Source organism: Chiloscyllium plagiosum, unplaced genomic scaffold (genome assembly GCF_037043375.1).
Source record: "Chiloscyllium plagiosum isolate Xiang-an unplaced genomic scaffold, Cpla_swu_hap1 HiC_scaffold_3, whole genome shotgun sequence".
Taxonomy (NCBI): domain Eukaryota; kingdom Metazoa; phylum Chordata; class Chondrichthyes; order Orectolobiformes; family Hemiscylliidae; genus Chiloscyllium; species Chiloscyllium plagiosum.
In genome coordinates this window covers 45,687,972-45,706,997 of record NW_028270141.1, presented here as the reverse complement: position 1 = coordinate 45,706,997, position 19,026 = coordinate 45,687,972, and the positions used below count along the sequence as shown (strand labels likewise).

At 47.1% G+C, this 19,026-nt stretch overlaps 2 protein-coding genes across 9 annotated transcripts in view; one reads left to right on the top strand and one right to left on the bottom strand.

The window, feature by feature from the left end:
* Positions 1-16,237, bottom strand: part of ppil4 (peptidylprolyl isomerase (cyclophilin)-like 4) — a 55,274-nt gene extending 39,037 nt beyond the window's left edge. The window contains exons 1-3 of one of the 4 annotated variants that reach the window (XM_043681117.2): positions 16,093-16,237; positions 14,967-15,034; positions 10,552-10,598 (exon numbers count right to left, since the gene is read on the bottom strand). In XM_043681117.2, coding sequence (XP_043537052.2) covers positions 10,552-10,598; positions 14,967-15,034; positions 16,093-16,162 — 185 coding nt within the window. In that variant the 5' untranslated portion in view covers positions 16,163-16,237. Of the gene's footprint in view, positions 1-10,551; positions 10,617-14,966; positions 15,035-15,662; positions 15,822-16,092 lie in introns of those variants that run through there. The other 3 variants (XM_043681109.2, XM_043681125.2, XM_087979102.1) reach the window with 3 other exon arrangements.
* A 47-nt stretch (positions 16,238-16,284) lies between these two features.
* LOC122542930 (katanin p60 ATPase-containing subunit A1-like) overlaps positions 16,285-19,026 on the top strand; it is a 47,530-nt gene continuing 44,788 nt past the window's right edge. For 2 of the 5 annotated variants that reach the window (XM_043681091.2, XM_043681097.2), the window contains exon 1: positions 16,309-16,435. The gene's annotated coding sequence lies outside the window, so the exon portion shown is untranslated. Of the gene's footprint in view, positions 16,436-19,026 lie in introns of all 5 variants that reach the window. The other 3 variants (XM_043681078.2, XM_087979061.1, XM_087979067.1) reach the window with 3 other exon arrangements.

The following is a 19,026-nucleotide window of genomic DNA, read 5'->3' as shown; positions in this document are numbered from 1 at the left end:
GCATGCTCCTGCCCCACTGAACTCATCTCTACCTACGTCGACACTGTCCTATCCCCCCCCAGTCGAGGAACTCCCCACATACGTTCGAGACACCATCCACGCCCTCCACCTCCTCCAAGACTTCCGTTTCCCTGGTCCCCAACGCCTCATCTTCACAATGGATATCCAATCCCTCTACACCTCCATCCGCCATGACCAGGACCTCCAAGCCCTCCGTGTTTTCCTCTCCGGACGTCCCCAACAGTACCCTTCCACCGACATTCTCATTCGTTTGGCCAAACTGGTCCTCACCCTTAACAATTTCTTCTTCGAAACCTCCTACTTCCTCCAGACCAAAGGGGTAGCCATGGGCACACGTATGGGCCCCAGCTATGCCTGTCTTTTTGTTGGCTACGTAGAACAGTTGATCTTCCGTAATTACACCGGTCCCACTCCCTACCTCTTCCTCCGCTACATTGATGACTACATTGGCGCCACATCGTGCTCCTGCAAGGAGGTTGAGCAATTCATCAATTTTACCAACACATTCCACCCTGACCTTAAATTTACCTGGACCACCTCTGACACCTTCTTCCCCTTCCTGTACCTCTCCATCTCCATTAACGATGACCGACTTGACACTGACATTTTTTACAAACCCACTGATTCCCACAGCTACCTGGATTACACCTCTTCTCACCCTACCTCTTGCAAAAATGCCATTCCATTTTCCCAATTCCTCCGCCTCCGCCGCATCTGCTCCCAGGAGGACCAGATCCACCACAGAACACACCAGATGGCCTCCTTCTTCAGAGACCGCAATTTCCCTTCCCACATGGTTAAAGATGCCCTCCAACGCATCTCGTCCACATCCCGCACCTCCGCCCTCAGACCCCACCCCTCCAACCATAACAAGGACAGAACACCCCTGGTGCTCACCTTCTACCCTAACAACCTTCGCATAAACCAAATCATCCACCGACATTTCCGCCACCTCCAAAAAGACCCCACCACCAGGGATATATTTCCCTTCCCACCCCTTTCCGCCTTCCGCAAAGACCGTTCCCTCTGTGACCATCTGGTCAGGTCCACGCCCCCCTACAACCCACCCTCCCATCCTGGCACCTTCCCCTACCACTGCAGGAACTGTAAAACCTGTGCCCACACCTCCTCCCTCACCTCTATCCAAGGCCCAAAAGGAGCCTTCCACATCCATCAAAGTTTTACCTGCACATCCACTAATATCATTTATTGTATCCATTGCTCCCGATGCGGTCTCCTCTACATTGGGGAGACTGGGTGCCTCCTAGCAGAGCGCTTTAGGGAACATCTCCGGGACACCTGCACCAATCAACCACACCGCCCCGTGGCCCAACATTTCAACTCCCCCTCCCACTCTGCCGAGGACATGGAGGTCCTGGGCCTCCTTCACCGCCGCTCTCTCACCACCATACGCCTGGAGGAAGAACGCTTCAACTTCCGCCTCGGAACACTTCAACCCCAGGGCATCAATGTGGACTTCAACAGTTTCCTCATTTCCCCTTCCCCCATCTCACCCTAGTTCCAAACTTCCAGCTCAGCACTGTCCCCATGACTTGTCCGGACTTGTCCTACCTGCCTAGCTCCTTTTCCACCTATCCACTCCACCCTCTCCTCCCTGACCTATCACCTTCATCCCCTCCCCCACTCACCTATTGTACTCTATGCTACTTTCTCCCCACCCCCACCCTCCTCTAGCTTATTTCTCCATCCTTCAGGCTCTCTGCCTTTATTCCTGATGAAGGGCTTTTGCCCGAAACATCGATTTCACTGCTCCTTGGATGCTGCCTGAACTGCTGTGCTCTTCCAGCACCACGAATCCAGAATCTGGTTTCCAGCATCTGCAGCCTTTGTTTTTACCTTTTGCCCACTAAGTCAAGCTATCCGTATTCCCTTTCAGATTCCTTCCGTCCCCACCTCAACATGCCCGCCCACCTCTTTTTGTGTAATCAGCCTATTTGGATACAATACACCCTGCCCCACCTCCAAATCATTAATATTGATCCTTGTGGCATTTCACTAGTCTTTCGATCTTGAAAAAGGCCTATTAATCCCAATTCTGACTTCTTTTGTTGACAAATCCTCAATCTATGTTGACAAACAGTGAGCTCATCTTCTGCAATAACCTTTTTTATGGAGTGTTTTCAAATGCCTTCTGGAAATCCAAATACATTGTATCTACCAATTCCCCTTTATTAACTCTGCTTGTTATATTACAAAAGAACTCCAGTAAATTTGTCAAACATGATTACCCTTTCATAAAACAATGTTGGCTATTTGATTGTGTTCCACTTTTTAAAATACCCTGCTAGTCTAGCATTAGTAATGAATTGTGGTATTTTCCCAATGACAGATGTTAGGCTAACTGCTTTCTATCTCCCTTCCTTCTTACACATGGGCATCATATTAATGGTTATCTAATCATCTAGAAACTTCCCACAATCCAACTGCAAGCATGTTATATAAATCTGTCTTTCATGCTACCCTTGCCCTTCTGATTTGTCAGGTTAGTACAATGTAGTACACTCTTGTTCAGAAAGCTGGATGGGAAACCCATGGGACTTTTAAGGTTCCCAAATGTGATTCAAGAAAAGGAGCCAAGAATGAAAACAGAATAGATCAAATTGTATCTTTAACTACAACTGTGGGACAGAAGGTGAAAAACGAGAGCTAAATAAGGTAGATGAGAGATATATAACAGATGAGAAAAACATCCCTCATTCCACAAATGATATGGCAAAATCTATAACTATATCAAGGATACAGATGACACTCAAACTCTTCTATTCATAGAATTCCTACACTGTGGAAGCAGGCCATTAAGCCCATCGAGTCCAAACCGATCCTCCGAAGGTCACCCCCCCCCCCACCTGATTCCTGTAATCTCTACACTTCCTGTCTCATTCATCTAACTTGCACATCCCTGGATGCTATGGGAAATTTAGCATGGCGAATCTTTGGAGAGAGTAAACCCACGCAGACATAGAGAGTGTGTGCAAACTCCACACAGGAGCCAGAAACATGTTTACAAATGGCATTAGTGGAGAGTAGATATCTGTTCCTTTGTATAGTCCATTTAGTGTGTAATTTAATGTCCAAACCAATGACATTGGGGCTATTCAGAATTACCTGTAGCCAGGATTGACTTACTCCAATGTAATAATTTTGGATCAGCAAAAGTTGTAGCTATTCTAATAAACACAAGTCTAAGTGAACTTAAAGAGACAGAAGAGTTTGCAAGCTCCAGGTATATTTCCTTCTTAGAGCAAGAGTTGTAGCTATTTCTATAAACAGAAAGTCTCAGTCAATTTAAAGAGACAGAACAATTTGCAAACTCCACGTACATTTCCTTCATGTGACCTGAGCCATAGCTAAGCAAAGTCCAAAGTTCATCATCTAGGTCAATGAAACACCACAAGCAAATATTAATGTATCCAAACTTTCTTTAAAAGTGGGGATAATTCAGTAAATCTTTAAATGAAGTTCAACCAGCTGGTCTGGAATTAGGCAAGTTAGCACAACCAGCCAACTAAGACCCTGAAGCTAATATCCCCAAGTGTTATGATGACTTCATCCAAACAAGGTATCATTTGCTCAGCATAACAAACATAATCCAAGCGCTATGTAAATACAAGCACTCAATGTTCAGCCTTAAGTCTCAGCTATATGTGTGGCCCTCAGATCTGACACAACATTCACTGGGTGCAAAGAGATCCTTTGTAAAAGGGTAAATTATGATAACTGGTGAGGCAAATGGAGTTTAAAAAAAAGTAGGGTAAATTGAAAATGAGTTTTGGTGCATTCTTGATCATGCATAATTTCTCTATGTCTGAAACAGCATCTTGCCACCCCCAGAAGTCACCAACATCAATCTTCACTTTAAAGGGTTTAATGAAGTCAAGGTAGTGAATACCAGTTATTAGGATTGCCTTCATTTTCTTGAAAGCTGCTTGGCACTCTTTAATAAATCTATCAATAAACCTGTTCTAGTGAATGGTCTTTGCCCTGAAAAGATAATTTGTTTTTCTCCACAATGTTGTCTGATCTGCTGAGTTGGGGAGAAAGTGAGGTCTGCAGATGCTGGAGATCAGAGCTGAAAATGTGTTGCTGGAAAAGCGCAGCAGGTCAGGCAGCATCCAGGGAACAGGAGAATCGACGTTTCGGGCATAAGCCCTTCCTGATCTGCTGAGTTATACAGTCATAGTGACGGAAACACGGAAATAGACCCTTTAGTCCAACTCATCCACGTCAACCAGATATCCTACATTAATCTCGTCGCATTTGCCAGCATTTGTCCTACATCCCTCTAACCCTTATAGCCATCCAGGTATCTTTTAAATGGTGTCATTGTACCAGCCTCCACTTCTTCTGGCAGCTCATTCCATACACGCACCACCCTCTGCGTGAAAAGGTTTCCCATTTCTAAATTTTAAAATTTGTTTTTAAATCTTTCCCCTCTCACCTAAAATCTATGCCCTTTAGCTTTGAATTCCTCCACCCGGGGGAAAAGACCCTGTCTACTTACTCTATCCATGCCGCTCATGATGTTACAAACCTCTATGAGGTCACCCCTCAGTCTTCAACACTCCAGGGAAAACAGCCCGAGCCTATTCAGCCCTGGGAACATGCTTCTAAATCTTTTAGACCATAAGACATAAAGAGCAGAAGTTAGGCCATTCAGCCCTTCGAGTCAGCTCCTACATTCAACCATGGCTGGTAAGTTTCTCAACATCATTCTCTAGCTTTCTCCCTGTAACCCTTGATACTCAAGAACCTATCTATCTCAATCTTAAATATACTCAATGACCTGGCCTCCATGACCTTCTGTGGCAATGAATTCCACAGATTAATCACTCTAGCTGAAGAAATTTCTTCTTATCTCCGTTCTAAAAGGTCTTCCTTTTACTCTAAGACTGTGCCTTCGAGTCCTTGTCTCTCCTACCAATGGAAACATCTTCTCAACATCTACTCTGTCCAGGCAATTCTCTACCCTTCCAAAGTTCCATAACATCCTTCCTATCGCAGGGAGACCAGAATTGCACAATATTACAATAGTGGCCTAACCAATGCCCTATATAACTGCAACATGATCTCCCAACTCCTTTACTCAATGCTCTGTCCAATAAAGGAAAGCATACCAAACACCACCTTCACTATCCTATCTACCTTAGACTCCACTTTCAAGAAACTATGAACCTGCACTTCAAGGTCTCTTTGTTTAGCAACACACCCCAGAATCTTACCATTACGTGTATAAGTCCTGTCCTGATTTACCTTCCCAAAATGCAGCACCTCGTGTTGATCTAAATTAAACTCCATTCTGCCACTCCTCAGCCCATTGGCCCATCAGATCAAGTTCCTATTGTAATCTGAGGTAACCTTATTTGATGTCCACTATACCTCCAATTTTGGTGTAATCTGCAAACTTACTAACCATACTTCTTACGTTCACATCCAAATCATTCGTATAAATAACAAAAAGCAGTGGACCCTGCACTGATGCTTGTGGCACACTGCTGGTCACTTGCCTCCAGTCTGAAAAGCAACCCTATACCACATCACTGTCTTCTATTTTTGAGCCAGTTCTGTATCCAAATAGCTCATTCTCCCTGTATTCCATGGGATCTAATCTTGTTAACCAGTCTACCATGAGGAAACTTGTCGATCACTTTACTCAAGTCCACAGATCCACAGCTCTGCCCTCATCAGTCCTCTTCATTACTTCTTCAAAAAACTCAATCAACTTAGTGAGACACAATGTCCCTTGCACAAAGCCATGTTGACTCTCAAGAATCAGTCCTTGTCTTTCCAAATACTTGTAAGTCCTATCCCTCAGGACTCTTTCCAACAATTTGCCCAATACCAATGTCAGGCTCGCTGGTCTATAGTTCCCTGGCTTTTCCTTACCACCTTTGGTAAATAGTAGCACCACATTAGCTAACCTCAAGTCATCTGGCATCTCATCTGTGGCTATCAATCATACAAATATCTCAGCAAGGGGCTCAACAATAACTTCCTTAGCTTCTCACAGACTTAGAGGGTACACCTGATCAGGTCCCAGGGATTTATGCATATTTATTCATTTTAATCTGTGCAGCACCTCCTCCTCTGTAATATGGCCATTTTTCAATATATCGCAATTTATTTCCCCAAGTGCTATTTCTTCTATATCCTTCTCCACAGTAAACAATGATGTAAAATACTAATTTAGTATCTCCTCCATATCCTGCAGTTCCACATATAGGTAACTTGCTGATTTTTAAGAGTCCCCATTCTTTCCCTTGTTACCCTTTTGTCTTTAATATATTTGTGGAATCCCTCTGAATTCTCCTTAAACTCATTTGTCAAAGCTATCTCACTTGACATTTTTGCCCTTCTGATTTTCCTCTGTATATTCTCCTATTGCCTTTACACTCCTCTAGGGATTCATTCGATTATGCTATTTATACCTGACACATGCTTCCTTCTTTTGCTTGACCAAAACCTCAATTTCTCTGGTGAACCAGCATTCACTACATCTATCAACCTTTCCCTTCACCCTAACAAGAATATACTGTCTCTGGACTCGTTATCTCATTTCTGAAGGCTTCCCATTTTCCAGCCATCCTTTACCTGCAAACATCCACCCCCAGTCAACTTTTGAAAGTTCTTGCCTAATACTGTCAAAATTGGCCTTCCTCCAATTTAGAACTTTTACATTTAGATCTGGTCTATCCCTTTCTCATCACTATTTTAAAACTAATAGAATTATGGTCGCTGGGCCCAAAGTGCTTCCACACTGACATCTCAATCACCTGCCCTGCCTTATTTCCCCAAGAGTAGGTCAAGTTTTGCACCTTCTCTAAAAGGTACATCCACAAACTGAATCAGAAAATTGTCTTGTAGACATTTAACAAATTCCTCCACATGCAAGCGATGGCCACTATGGCAGTCCCCGTCTATGTTTGGAAAGTTAAAATCCCCTATCACAATCATCCTGTTATTCTTACAGATAACTGAGATCTCCTTACAAATTTGTTTCTCAATTTCCTGCTGACTATTGGGGGTCTACAGTACAATCCCAATAAGGTGATCATCCTTTTCTTATTTCTCAGTGCCATCCAAATAACTTCCCTGAAGGTATCTTCACTAAATACAGCCATAACATTATCCTTTATCAAAAACACTACTCCCCTCCTCTTTTGCCCCACTTTCTCTCCTCCTATAGAATCTATACGCTGGAACATTAAGCTGCCACATCACTATAATTGCTATGATATCCAGTCCCATGTTCCCAACTATGCCCTGTGTTCATCTGCCTTCCCTGTGAGGCCTCTTGTATTGAAATTAATGCAGTTCAATTTATCAGTCCTACCTTGTTCTCTGCTTTGTCCCTGCCTGTTTGACTAGCTCCTTTTCCCAACTCTATCAATCTCAGAATGATCTCTTTTTTCACTATCTCAGAGTCCTCCAACCTTACCAGGTTAAATCCTCCCAAACAGTGCTAGCAAATCTGCCTGCCAGGGTATTAGTCCCCTTCCAATTCGGGTCCAGTCTGTCCTTCTTAAACAGGTCACATCTACCCCAGAAGAGATTCCAATGATACAAAAATGTGAATCCTTTTTCCCTGCACCAGTTCCTCAGCCATCCATTCATCTGCTCTCTCTTCCGATTCCTATCCTCACTAGCTCATAATACCAGGAGTAATCCAGATATTACTATCCTCGAGGAACCTCCTCTTTAAATTCCTGCCTAACTTCCTATATTCTGTCCTCAGGATCTCATCCTTTTCTTTTCCTATGTCATTAGTTCCAATATGTACAATGACCTTCTGCTGGTCCCTCTCCTCTTTGAGAATATTCTGCACCCTATCGAAGATATACCTGATTCTGGCACCAGAGAGGCCACACACTATTCTGGATTCTCGCTGTCAACCACAAAAACGTCTGTCTCTGACTGGAGAGTCCCCTATCATAATCGATCGCTTGGAACTGGATGTACCCCTCATGACATTAGTGTGTGTCTTGGTACCAGAAACCTGGTTGTCTGTGCTACATTCCCAAGAGTCCATCACCCCTACATTTTCCAAAACAGCACACTTATTTGAGATGGGGATAGCCACAAGATCTACTTCCCTCTCCTTCCTTTCCTGGAGGTAACCCATCTACCTGACTGTATCTACTGTTTTTCTCCCTTCTGACAACTGCCACCCATTAAATTCCAACTCCTGTAAATTCCTCATTGCCTCTAACAGCTGCTCCAACCGATCCATACTATCAGATAGGATTTACATCTAAACATACTTCCTGCAGACATAATCATCAGTAACATGGAATCTCTCCCTGATCTCCCACATCTGACTCGAAGAACACATCACTCTACTGAAGTCAGCTTTGCACCTTAACAATCAACAGATCCAGAAAATAGCACAGTCTTATTGCTTAAGAAAAAAAACTGCTCAAGGCTAATACCTATGTTTTATATTTTTAAAGTTTAATCAAGAGACACATCTCAATAAAGCATATCGTAAAAAAAAATCCACAATGCTCACTACTGTAGCTTTACAAAATGAACAGTAATGTTACAATTTAAAAAGACACATAGCTGCTCCTCTGCTGTGAGCTCTCTCTGATTTCTCCAAGGTCAGCTGTGAACTTTGCTGTTTGGTAATTTTTCTTAGACAGACTCTGACGTCCAGAGATATTTGAAAATCTAACAGCAGAGGCAGTAGCTGTGCAGATTCACTGCCGGGTCAGACAGTAGTGCAGGTTTCTTTCCCCATTTAAATCACTTTCCATGTAGTCACTATCTTTGTTTGCCTTCATCCTTTTTTAAAGTGCCATTGTTTTGACTTTTCTCCCCCACCAAGTTCCAAAACAATGCAACAGCTTATAAACCAGTAACTAATGCTCCTAGAATGTGAGGAAATCAGCTCCAACTCAGAATAGGTCAGAAAAGGAACAGCTCTTCCAGCCACAATTTTTTTCCTGTCCTCCATTCTTCCACTTTTTTTATTTTTGGAATCCAGCACCTGCAATACTTTGTTTTTCTACTAGAATTACCATCTGTGTCCAAGCAGCTCTGGATAGTAAAGGCCATGTGTAACTTGTAAATCATTGCCTAGGTTATTACTATTGCTTTAGTATTTAATAGATCCTCTTAATTTGTTGCTCCATAACTATTGTCTACCAACCTTTTTGTCGAGAAATGAAACTGAATGATGAGAATATAAATTACAAAACTTTAAAGAATGGCAGAAGGTGTTTTGTTTACAATTTCCTGGATGTACTTCTGAGGCTTGAAAAGACTCTGGTCAGACTACATTTAGAATATTGAGCAATTTTGGGCTCCATACCTTAGGAAAGATGTATTGACTCTGGAGCAGGCCCAGAAGAATTTCACAAGAATGACCCCAGGAATGAAAGGCTTCGCATATGAGGAATATTTGAGGACTCTGGGACTATACTCAATGGAGTTCAGAAGGATGAGGAGGGAATCTGATTGAAACTTTCAGAATACTGAACAGAGTGGACATTGGGAAGATGTTTCCATTGGCAGGAGAGACAAGGACACAAGGGCATGACCTTAGAGTAAAGGAAAGACCCTTTAGACAGAGACAAGGAGAAATGTATTTAGTCAGTGGTGAATCTGTGGCATTTATCGCCACAGAAGGCTGTGGAGGCCAGGTTATTGAGTATATTTACAACAGAAATATGTAACTTCTTGATTGCCAAGATGATGAAAGGGTAGAGGGAGAAAGTGGGAAAATAGGGTTGAAAAATCTATCAGCCATGATTGAATGGCGGAGCACTCGATAGGCCGAATGATCTAATTTCTGCTCCTATGTCTTACGGTCTTATGGAGATCGCAAGTTCAATTGTGGAATTAAATGCACCACAGTTTATCCTTGCCTAATTGTAGGACTCCCAGTCTAACATTTTCCTCAGTCCAGCCATCTTTTGAATTTTCTTTCTTGTTTGTACGCTGTGTCACACATCCCACTTTGAATTCTTATTAGTTGGCAGTCCACTGTTCAAGTGTAGTCAGTGTGGTTATGTGGTAGTGATTTGCACACATCACAGGTCGCATGAATGAGATTAATAGCATGACATTGTGCTGGCAACCATGTGAAGTTCTTGGGGCATTATGATAAAGAAGCGATATAACATGGTTTCAAAGCTATCTGGCAAATGGGTGTAGGGCAGGAAACCAGGGCTGGTCTTCCAATACTAACAAGGCATCCTTTTTGTCCACCAACACAGGCAGACAGCAATTAACTCATCACTTGAGAGACAACACTTCAAACAAGTGGTATACTTCCTTACTACTGCACTGGAGTGTCTGGCAAGATTATGCACTCAGGGATTTATTTGAACCCATAACCAGTAGCAATAATGTTACCTGCAGCCCACTTGTAATCTTCACTCAATGCAGCTACTGAAACTTTATTGGATGTCAACAGGAAATGCTGATGGTATCATTTAGCAAGATTCTGGTTAGAATCAAAATATGATTCAGCTATTGACTCAATTAAAATATTTGAAAGGCACCAACCAAAAAATGGATTCTCCTCCACGACCACTGCCAGTTGGGTCACCAGTCTGTATAACAAAGTCCCTCTGTTACAAAACATATTAGAATGTAATAAATGACAAATGATTAGACCTATACACAAGTACTAAAGTATTAATTAATATTTTCATATTCATCTATTCCTTCCCCCCATCACTGTCCTCTCCCCCTCCCCCATTTTGCGCCTCTTGGAACTGATGGCGGGGGGGGGGGGGGGGGGGGGGGGGAGCACGTTAGAGGTAAAATAGGGCTTGGAAAGAGAGAGGGGAAGTGTTTTGAGGGGGGGATCGGCAATGGTATGTTAGAGAGGGGAAGGTGGAGACATGTAGCTCAGATGGAATGGGAAGGCGGACAGGAGGACGGGGATGGAACAGGAAGGGGGAGTGGGCAGGAGGGGGGTATGGAACGGGAAGAGAGGGTGGGTGGACGGAGATGAAACGTGAAGGGTGGGGACGTGGATGGGCATGGATGCAACGGAAAGGGTGAGTGGGCAGGAGGATGAGGATGGAACAGGAAGGGCAAATGGGCAGCAGGATGGGGATGGAACGAGAAGGATGGGTGGGTGGATGGAGATGGAAAGGGAAGGGCGGGTATGCGTGAGGGCAGAGATAGAATGGAAATGGCGAGCAGGAGAATGGGGATGGAACAGAAAGGGTTGGTGGATGGAGTTGGAGCGGGAGGTCAGGTTTGTAACGGGAACGGCGGGGAGGGGGCGGGATCGGCGGGTTCGGGGGCGGGATCGGCGGGTTCGGGGGCGGGAACGGCGGGGAGGGGGCGGGGAACGGCGGGGAGGGGGCGGGAACGGCGGGGAGGGGGCGGGAACGGCGGGGAGGGGGCGGGAACGGCGGGTTGGGAGCGGGAACGGCGGGTTGGGAGCGGGAACGGCGGGGTTCGGAGCGGGAACGGCGGGGAGGGAGCGGGAGGGCGGGTTCGGAGCGGGAACGGCGGGTTCGGAGCGGGAACGGCGGGTTCGGAGCGGGAACGGCGGGGAGGGGGCGGGGTTCGGAGCGGGAACGGCGGGGAGGGGGCGGGATCGGAGCGGGAACGGCGGGGAGGGGGCGGGATCGGAGCGGGAACGGCGGGGAGGGGGCGTGAGGGCGGGATCGGAGCGGGAACGGCGGGGAGGGGGCGGGAGGGCGGGATCGGAGCGGGAACGGCGGGGAGGGGGCGGGAGGGCGGGATCGGAGCGGGAACGGCGGGGAGGGGGCGGGAACGGCGGGGAGGGGGCGGGAACGGCGGGGAGGGGGCGGGAGGGCGGGTTCGGAGCGGGAACGGCGGGGAGGGAGCGGGAACGGCGGGGAGGGGGCGGGAACGGCGGGGAGGGGGCGGGAACGGCGGGGAGGGGGCGGGAACGGCGGGGAGGGGGCGGGAACGGCGGGGAGGGGGCGGGAACGGCGGGGAGGGGGCGGGAACGGCGGGGAGGGGGCGGGAACGGCGGGGAGGGGGCGGGAACGGCGGGGAGGGGGCGGGAACGGCGGGGAGGGGGCGGGAGGGCGGGTTCGGAGCGGGAACGGCGGGGAGGGGGCGGGAACGGCGGGGAGGGGGCGGGAACGGCGGGGAGGGGGCGGGAACGGCGGGGAGGGGGCGGGAGGGCGGGTTCGGAGCGGGAACGGCGGGGAGGGGGCGGGAGGGCGGGTTCGGAGCGGGAACGGCGGGGAGGGCGGGTTCGGAGCGGGAACGGCGGGGAGGGGGCGGGAGGGCGGGTTCGGGGCGGGAACGGCGGGGAGGGGGCGGGAACGGCGGGGAGGGGGCGGGAGGGCGGGTTCGGGGCGGGAACGGCGGGGAGGGGGCGGGAGGGCGGGTTCGGAGCGGGAACGGCGGATTCGGAGCGGGAACGGCGGGGAGGGGGCGGGAGGGCGGATTCGGGGCGGGAACGGCGGGGAGGGGGCGGGAGGGCGGGTTCGGGGCGGGAACGGCGGGGAGGGGGCGGGAGGGCGGGTTCGGGGCGGGAACGGCGGGGAGGGGGCGGGAGGGCGGGTTCGGGGCGGGAACGGCGGGGAGGGGGCGGCGGGGAGGGGGCGGGAGGGCGGGTTCGGAGCGGGAACGGCGGATTCGGAGCGGGAACGGCGGGGAGGGGGCGGGAGGGCGGGTTCGGGGCGGGGAACGGCGGGGAGGGGGCGGGAACGGCGGGGAGGGGGCGGGAACGGCGGCGGGAACGGCGGGGAGGGGGCGGGAACGGCGGGGAGGGGGCGGGAACGGCGGGGAGGGGGCGGGAACGGCGGGGAGGGGGCGGGAACGGCGGGGAGGGGGCGGGAGGGCGGGGAGGGGGCGGGAGGGCGGGGAGGGGGCGGGAGGGCGGGGTGGGGGCGGGAGGGCGGGTTGGGGGCGGGGAGGGCGGGTTGGGGGCGGGGAGGGCGGGGGAGGGCGGGGAGGGCGGGGAGGGCGGGTTGGGGGCGGGGAGGGCGGGGAGGGCGGGGAGGGCGGGTTGGGGGCGGGAACGGCGGGGTGGGGGCGGGAACGGCGGGGTGGGGGCGGGAGGGCGGGTTGGGGGCGGGAACGGCGGGTTGGGGGCGGGAACGGCGGGGAGGGACGGGAACGGCGGGGAGGGGGTGGGGAGGGGGCGTTTGGAGCGGCAACGGCGGGGAGGGGGCGGGAGGGCGGGTTGGGCGAGGTGGGAGCGGGGGATGTTAGGCGGGCAGGGTGGGAACGAGGGAGGTAGGGTGGGCAGGCAAGGCAGGGTGGGTACAGGGAGGGAGGGTGGTGACAGGGGCGGGTGTGAAGGTGTGGTGGGCCAGGGAGGGAGCAGGAGATGGGGAGGGAGGACAGGGTGGGGTGGGAACAGAGGATGGACGGCGAGTATGCAGGGTTGGAACGGGAGGTTTCGGATGGTGTGTTTGGAATGGGAGGTGGCGCTGGGCATATTTGGAACTGGGGAGGGGGTAGGAATTTGGTGGTGTGGGAATGATGGGGTTCAGATAGAAGGCAGCAGTGTTGAATCGGGGTTGGTTGGGTTGTGAGGGCCATGTTGGAATGGGGGATGGTGGGACGGCTGGTAGGAGGGGCAAGAGTGAATGACATGGAATGGGAAGGAGGGACAGCGTGGCTTGAAAAGGGCATGAGGGGCTGGGGCGGAGCTAGCAGGTAGGTCAGCATGAAATAGGCAGGAGGGAGTTGGTAGATCGATGGGATTATATTGGTGGGAGGGGACAGGTTGGAAGGTAGAGAGGCCAGTTTGGAAAATGGCAGGCAAGCGGGGTGGGTAGGGACCAGTCGGACGTCACAGAGACTGAGCAGGGGCAGTTGGGAGCAGGAGGCGGGATCAGGTAAGGAAGGCTGGGTGGCCAAGATGAGACAAAGGGCATTGCTGGCGCTGACCATGGACAATGAAAAACTAAATCTAAGAGATTCTAAGTGTTCTCCACAGATCAAGTGACTATTTTGTAAATATTTGGCAAACTCACCCTGGTTCACATATCCATTTGAGCTTTACTAAAATTATAAGCAGGTCACGTCTCTACTGATATTAAATATTGCTGCATTTGGAGGATTAGATAGTGCAGCATATTAGCATTTGTTTTTATTCATGGGATGTGGGCATCATTAGGTAGGTCAGCAATTATTGTCCAAACTTTATTACACAGATTTGCGCTGACAAGATGGCAAACAACAAGTCTCTCACATTGACCATTTCCAATTAGAGAGAACCTAACCATTCCCAGCATTGTCATCGCTGAACCCCAAATATCAACACCTCAGAAGATTACCATTGAACAGGCACTGTCTGAACTAGCTATCAATACTGTGGCTGCAAAGTAGGTCAGAGGCTCGGAATGCTGCAGCAAGTAACTCATCTCCTGACTCCCCACAGCCATCTACAAGGCACAAGTCAAGAGTGTGGTGGAAGAAGCCCCACTCACATGCTCAAGAAGCTGAACAACATCCAGAACAAAGCATACTGCTTGACTGCACCATGTTCATAAATATTCACTCCCTTCACCATTGATGCTCAGTAGCAGCATCTACAAGATATATTACAGAACTTCAATAGCACCATCCAAACCAACAATCATTACCATCTAATAAGGCAAGGACCAAATACCTGGGACAACCACCAGCTGCAAGTTCCCCTCCAAGCCACTGACTTAGAAATATGCCATTCTTCCTTTAGTGTTGCTGTGTCAAAATCCTGGAACTCACTCTAACGGACTAGAGATTCAAAAAAAAGCAGCTCACTTGCTCAATGGTGACCAGATTTGGCAATAAGCGTTGGACCAGCTAATAATACCCACACCCTTGAATTTTAAAAAAGCCAATGTGCCACACTACCCAGTTCTATGTGATCCATTAATAATAAATAACATGAATAAATTACAAGATATTAGATCAAACAATTTATGAAGAACTTCTTTGGGAAAATGTACAAGGTTTAAAGAATGTAAAAACTAGTGGAAACTCACCTGAACATTGTGGATGAGGCAATAGTTATAATACTTGATCTTACAAAGCTTCAAAAAATTCAAGCAGGCTACAAACAAAAATATGTAAAAGTTAAGCTCAAAATTATTTCACATTAACTAATTAAAAATCACAACACCAGGTTATAGTCCAACAGGCTTAAATGAAAGCACAAAATTTCAGAGGTCTGCTCCTGCGTCAGGTAATTAGCACTTTGAAAGCTTGTTCTTTCAAATAAACCTGTTGGATTATAACCTGGTGTGTGATTTTTAACTTTGTTCACTCCAATCCAACACCAACAAATCACATTTTAGGACATAGATGATTACTGATATTTCAGAAACCCTGATCTATTATTTTGAACAATCTTTCACCAATGTAACTGTTCTTTGGTTTCTTCATATTCCTCAACCTCCCTCCTCGTTTCAAATGCCTCATTGCTTTTTCACAACTCCCTTATCTTCATAGGACTTTTTAAACTCTTTCCACAACCGCGCACCACACCACTGAGACAAATCCTGCACGTATGAAACACTACAGAAATGTCATAAGTTCCATCTTTGAACTGCATCAAGCTTTAAAGAAATAATGTGCCTTCAGGTCAGCTTTAACATGATTTCCAATGTGAAATGATTTGGGGCACAGTCGCCAGTGCGTTTTAAAACAAAACTATAATTCTGCGAATCTTTCTCTTTCACCTCAAGTCGGGAGATCGTGGGTTCAGGTCTCAATCATCCAAACGAACACTGCAACATGGTGCTTCTGTCCAACTGAGTCCCTCACTGCCCTTCAGAGATATGCAAAAGTGGCCACTGTTTCGAATAATAGGGGTGTTCTCCCCGGTAGCCAAATATGTCAGTTAACATCAATGAAATTAGCTGGTCATCACCTCACTGATATTTGTAGGAGCATGTGCGTAAATTACAACAGTGACTACACTTCAAAAATAGTGAAGAGGCTATGCAGTGTTTTGAGATGTCTTCAAATCTTAAGATGTTGTAGAAAATATGTAAAGCCGTTAAGAGACTTCACCTCCCCGTTTCAGAACTTCTGTTTAAAGAATATGAATCATCCTAACAAGAAGGGAGAAATTTGCAATGAAAACTGCCTCTCCAAATTACCACTGACCCCTAGGCCTCTCCTCCGTGTACAAATCGATCACCAAATCTCCCAGTGTTGTTTCAAGCAGCACCGCCATTTTGTCTTGAACACGTCGCGAAATGGCTGCCAGGTGAATCGCGTCACCTGACACAGCTCAGCTCGAAATACTCCCGCCGGAGAAAGCGCCCCGATACTCTACGCCTGCGCCATTAACTTCAGTTCCTACCCGACGCGCCTGCGCCCCTTTAGCCTTCCACAACCGCGCACCCGTGCCTGGTCATTTGTGCTGCCTCCAGAAGCTTCTAGCCGGCGGTCGCTCAGTGTACCGATTGATATACCGCTTCTGTATGGTTGTGCTCGGCTGCAACAGGTACTTCAGCATTGTTTAGTTGGGTCAGGGTTAGAATTGCTATATTCCATTACCCTGTTATAAAATAAACAAATGCTTTGATACCTGAACCCGGAAAAGTTAGGCATGGTTGGCAACTTTGTCTTTCCTTGATTCCACCGCTCCCCCCCCCCCCTTCCCCCCGGGTTGTAATGTACCTTTACAAATCATTTGTACCAGTACAGTTTTGTTTTACTTAAACGTCTAGCTAATACACTTTCTGTTAATGGGATGGGTGGAAGTGACATCCTCCACTTCTGTATCAGTTTTGTGGCTCTTCAATATTTACTCCAAACAAGGCAGAATAATTTGTCCTCATTACGTATTGTTTTTTTTTAAAAAAGCCCATAGAATTGCGGATGCTGGAAATCAGAAACAATACCAGAAGTTGTTGGGAAAACACGGCAGGTCTGGTAGCATCTGTGGAGAGAAAGCATTAACGTTTCGAATCCAGTGATGTTTGTTTGTCACTGACTTGGTCTCTGCCCCTTTCTGGTAGATGAGGCCAAAATAGTAAAAATAATGCATGCAAACACTTAACAGGTCAGACAACATCTATGATCAAATAAACAAATGAGCTAACCTTTCAGTCTGCTGATCTTTCATCAGTAAGTGTGTAGTTTAATATAGGTAACAGAATGATAATGGTATGTGACTGCTGCCCTAAGGAAAGGAATATTGAAGAGTGGAAATGAAGCAAAAAAAGTGTCCCTGAAATGAGAGAGAATATTCATGGCTTTGAGCAGAGACCTCAAACATCAACTGTTAGATATGTTACATGGGACTGAAAATTGGCAAATTCCCCTGGAGCTTATGAACTATTCTAAATTTTTAAAGAGGTAGCTAAAGAGATAGCGGAGTTGTGACTGTTTTCCAAAATTCAATAGATTCTGCAGTTTGAAGGGTAGCAACCTCTCTATTTAAATTAGAGGGAGACATCAGGAATATGGAAATCTTTATAATGTATTGTAAAGGGTTTTACAACTGGATACTTAACTAATAGTGGGATTGGGTTGCGAGCACAGATTAATGAAAGGGAAATCATGTTTGCCTTGATGAAGGGCTTATGCTCAAAATGTTGATTCTCCTGCTCCTCGGGTGCTGCCTGACTGGCTGTGTTTTTCCAGCCCCACACTCAACGTCTGTATTCTCTCTCGATCAGAAAAATGAAAAGTGACTTCATTAGGATATATAAAATTCTTACAGGGGTTGACACCGTAGTTGCAGGAGAAATGTTTCCCCTAGCTGAGTGTTTGGAACCAGGAGATACAGTCTCAAAATAATAATAGTGCCCATTTAAGATTGTGTATGAGGAGGCTTTTTTCCCCACCTGCGATAGTGAATTTTTGGAATTCTCAACCTAGGCCGGGCGATGTCGTGATTATGTTCAAATCAGTAATTAATCGATTCTAGGAATTGAAGCCATAAAGGGAAATGGAGATAATGTCGGGAAATTGTGTTAAGTTAGAATATCAGCTATGATTTGATTAGATGGAGACTCAAAGAACCAAATGGCCTACTTCTGCTTTTGTTCATCTGCATTGGCTATACTGTTCAAAAGAACATGGCACAGGAGATCAGTTAATTTTCAAAATGCAGTTTAATTTTCTTTGCAGCATTTTCTTTGATTCAAATAACTCGAAATAGTCCAAAAAATTGTTGTTAGTGACTTTTTTATGGCCAGGATGAGACTTCACATGACATTGTTCCTTGGTTTTCATAGTTTTTCCGTTTTGTGCAAAGTTGAAGTGTAAGTGTTGGTGCAAACAGAAAATCATAAGAGGATTTGTAACCTAGAGGAAGGAAACCTTTACAGATAAGAGAGAAGTCAGGGATATAGCCAGGTTAGGTCGGTGAACAGAAACTCCACAAATGGAATAAATGTGGGGAAATGTGAAGTGCACACTTTACAGTAAGAATAGTGGAGCTAAATAGTATTTAAAGAGAGAAACTGCATAAGGTTACAGAACAGGAAGATTTAGGAATTATAGAAAGCTAGTATCCAAGTTCAAGTGGTAATAAGGAAAAGAAATGAAATGTTGACCTTTATTTCAAAGAGAATAGAGTGTGAAAGTAGAGAGGTTTAGTTAAAAGTATACAAAGCACTTGTCTGACCATAGCTGGCGTACTGTGAATAGTTTTGGGCTCTTTATCTAAGGAAAGCTATACTGGCATTGAATGCAGTCCACTGCGTTCACCAGACTGATGCCAGCTTTGGAAGGACTGTCTTATGAGGAGAGGTTGATAAGATTGGGCCTGTACACCTTGGAATATAGAAGACTGAGAGGTGACATTATTGAAGTATGTAAGATTTTTATGCAACTTGACTGGTTGTTTCCCCTTGTGGCAAAGTCTAGGACCAGAGTGCATAATTTCAATAAGTGGTCACACGTTTTTAAGACAGGTGAGCAATTTCTCTGAGGGTAGTGAATCTGTGGAATTCTTTACTGCAGGAAGTTTTGAGGATTGGCCATTAAGAGAGACTGAAATCAACAGATTTTTAAAAAATCATTAAGGAAATCAAGGGTATGGAGAAAAGGCAGGAAAATGGAGTTGATTATCAGATCGACGGT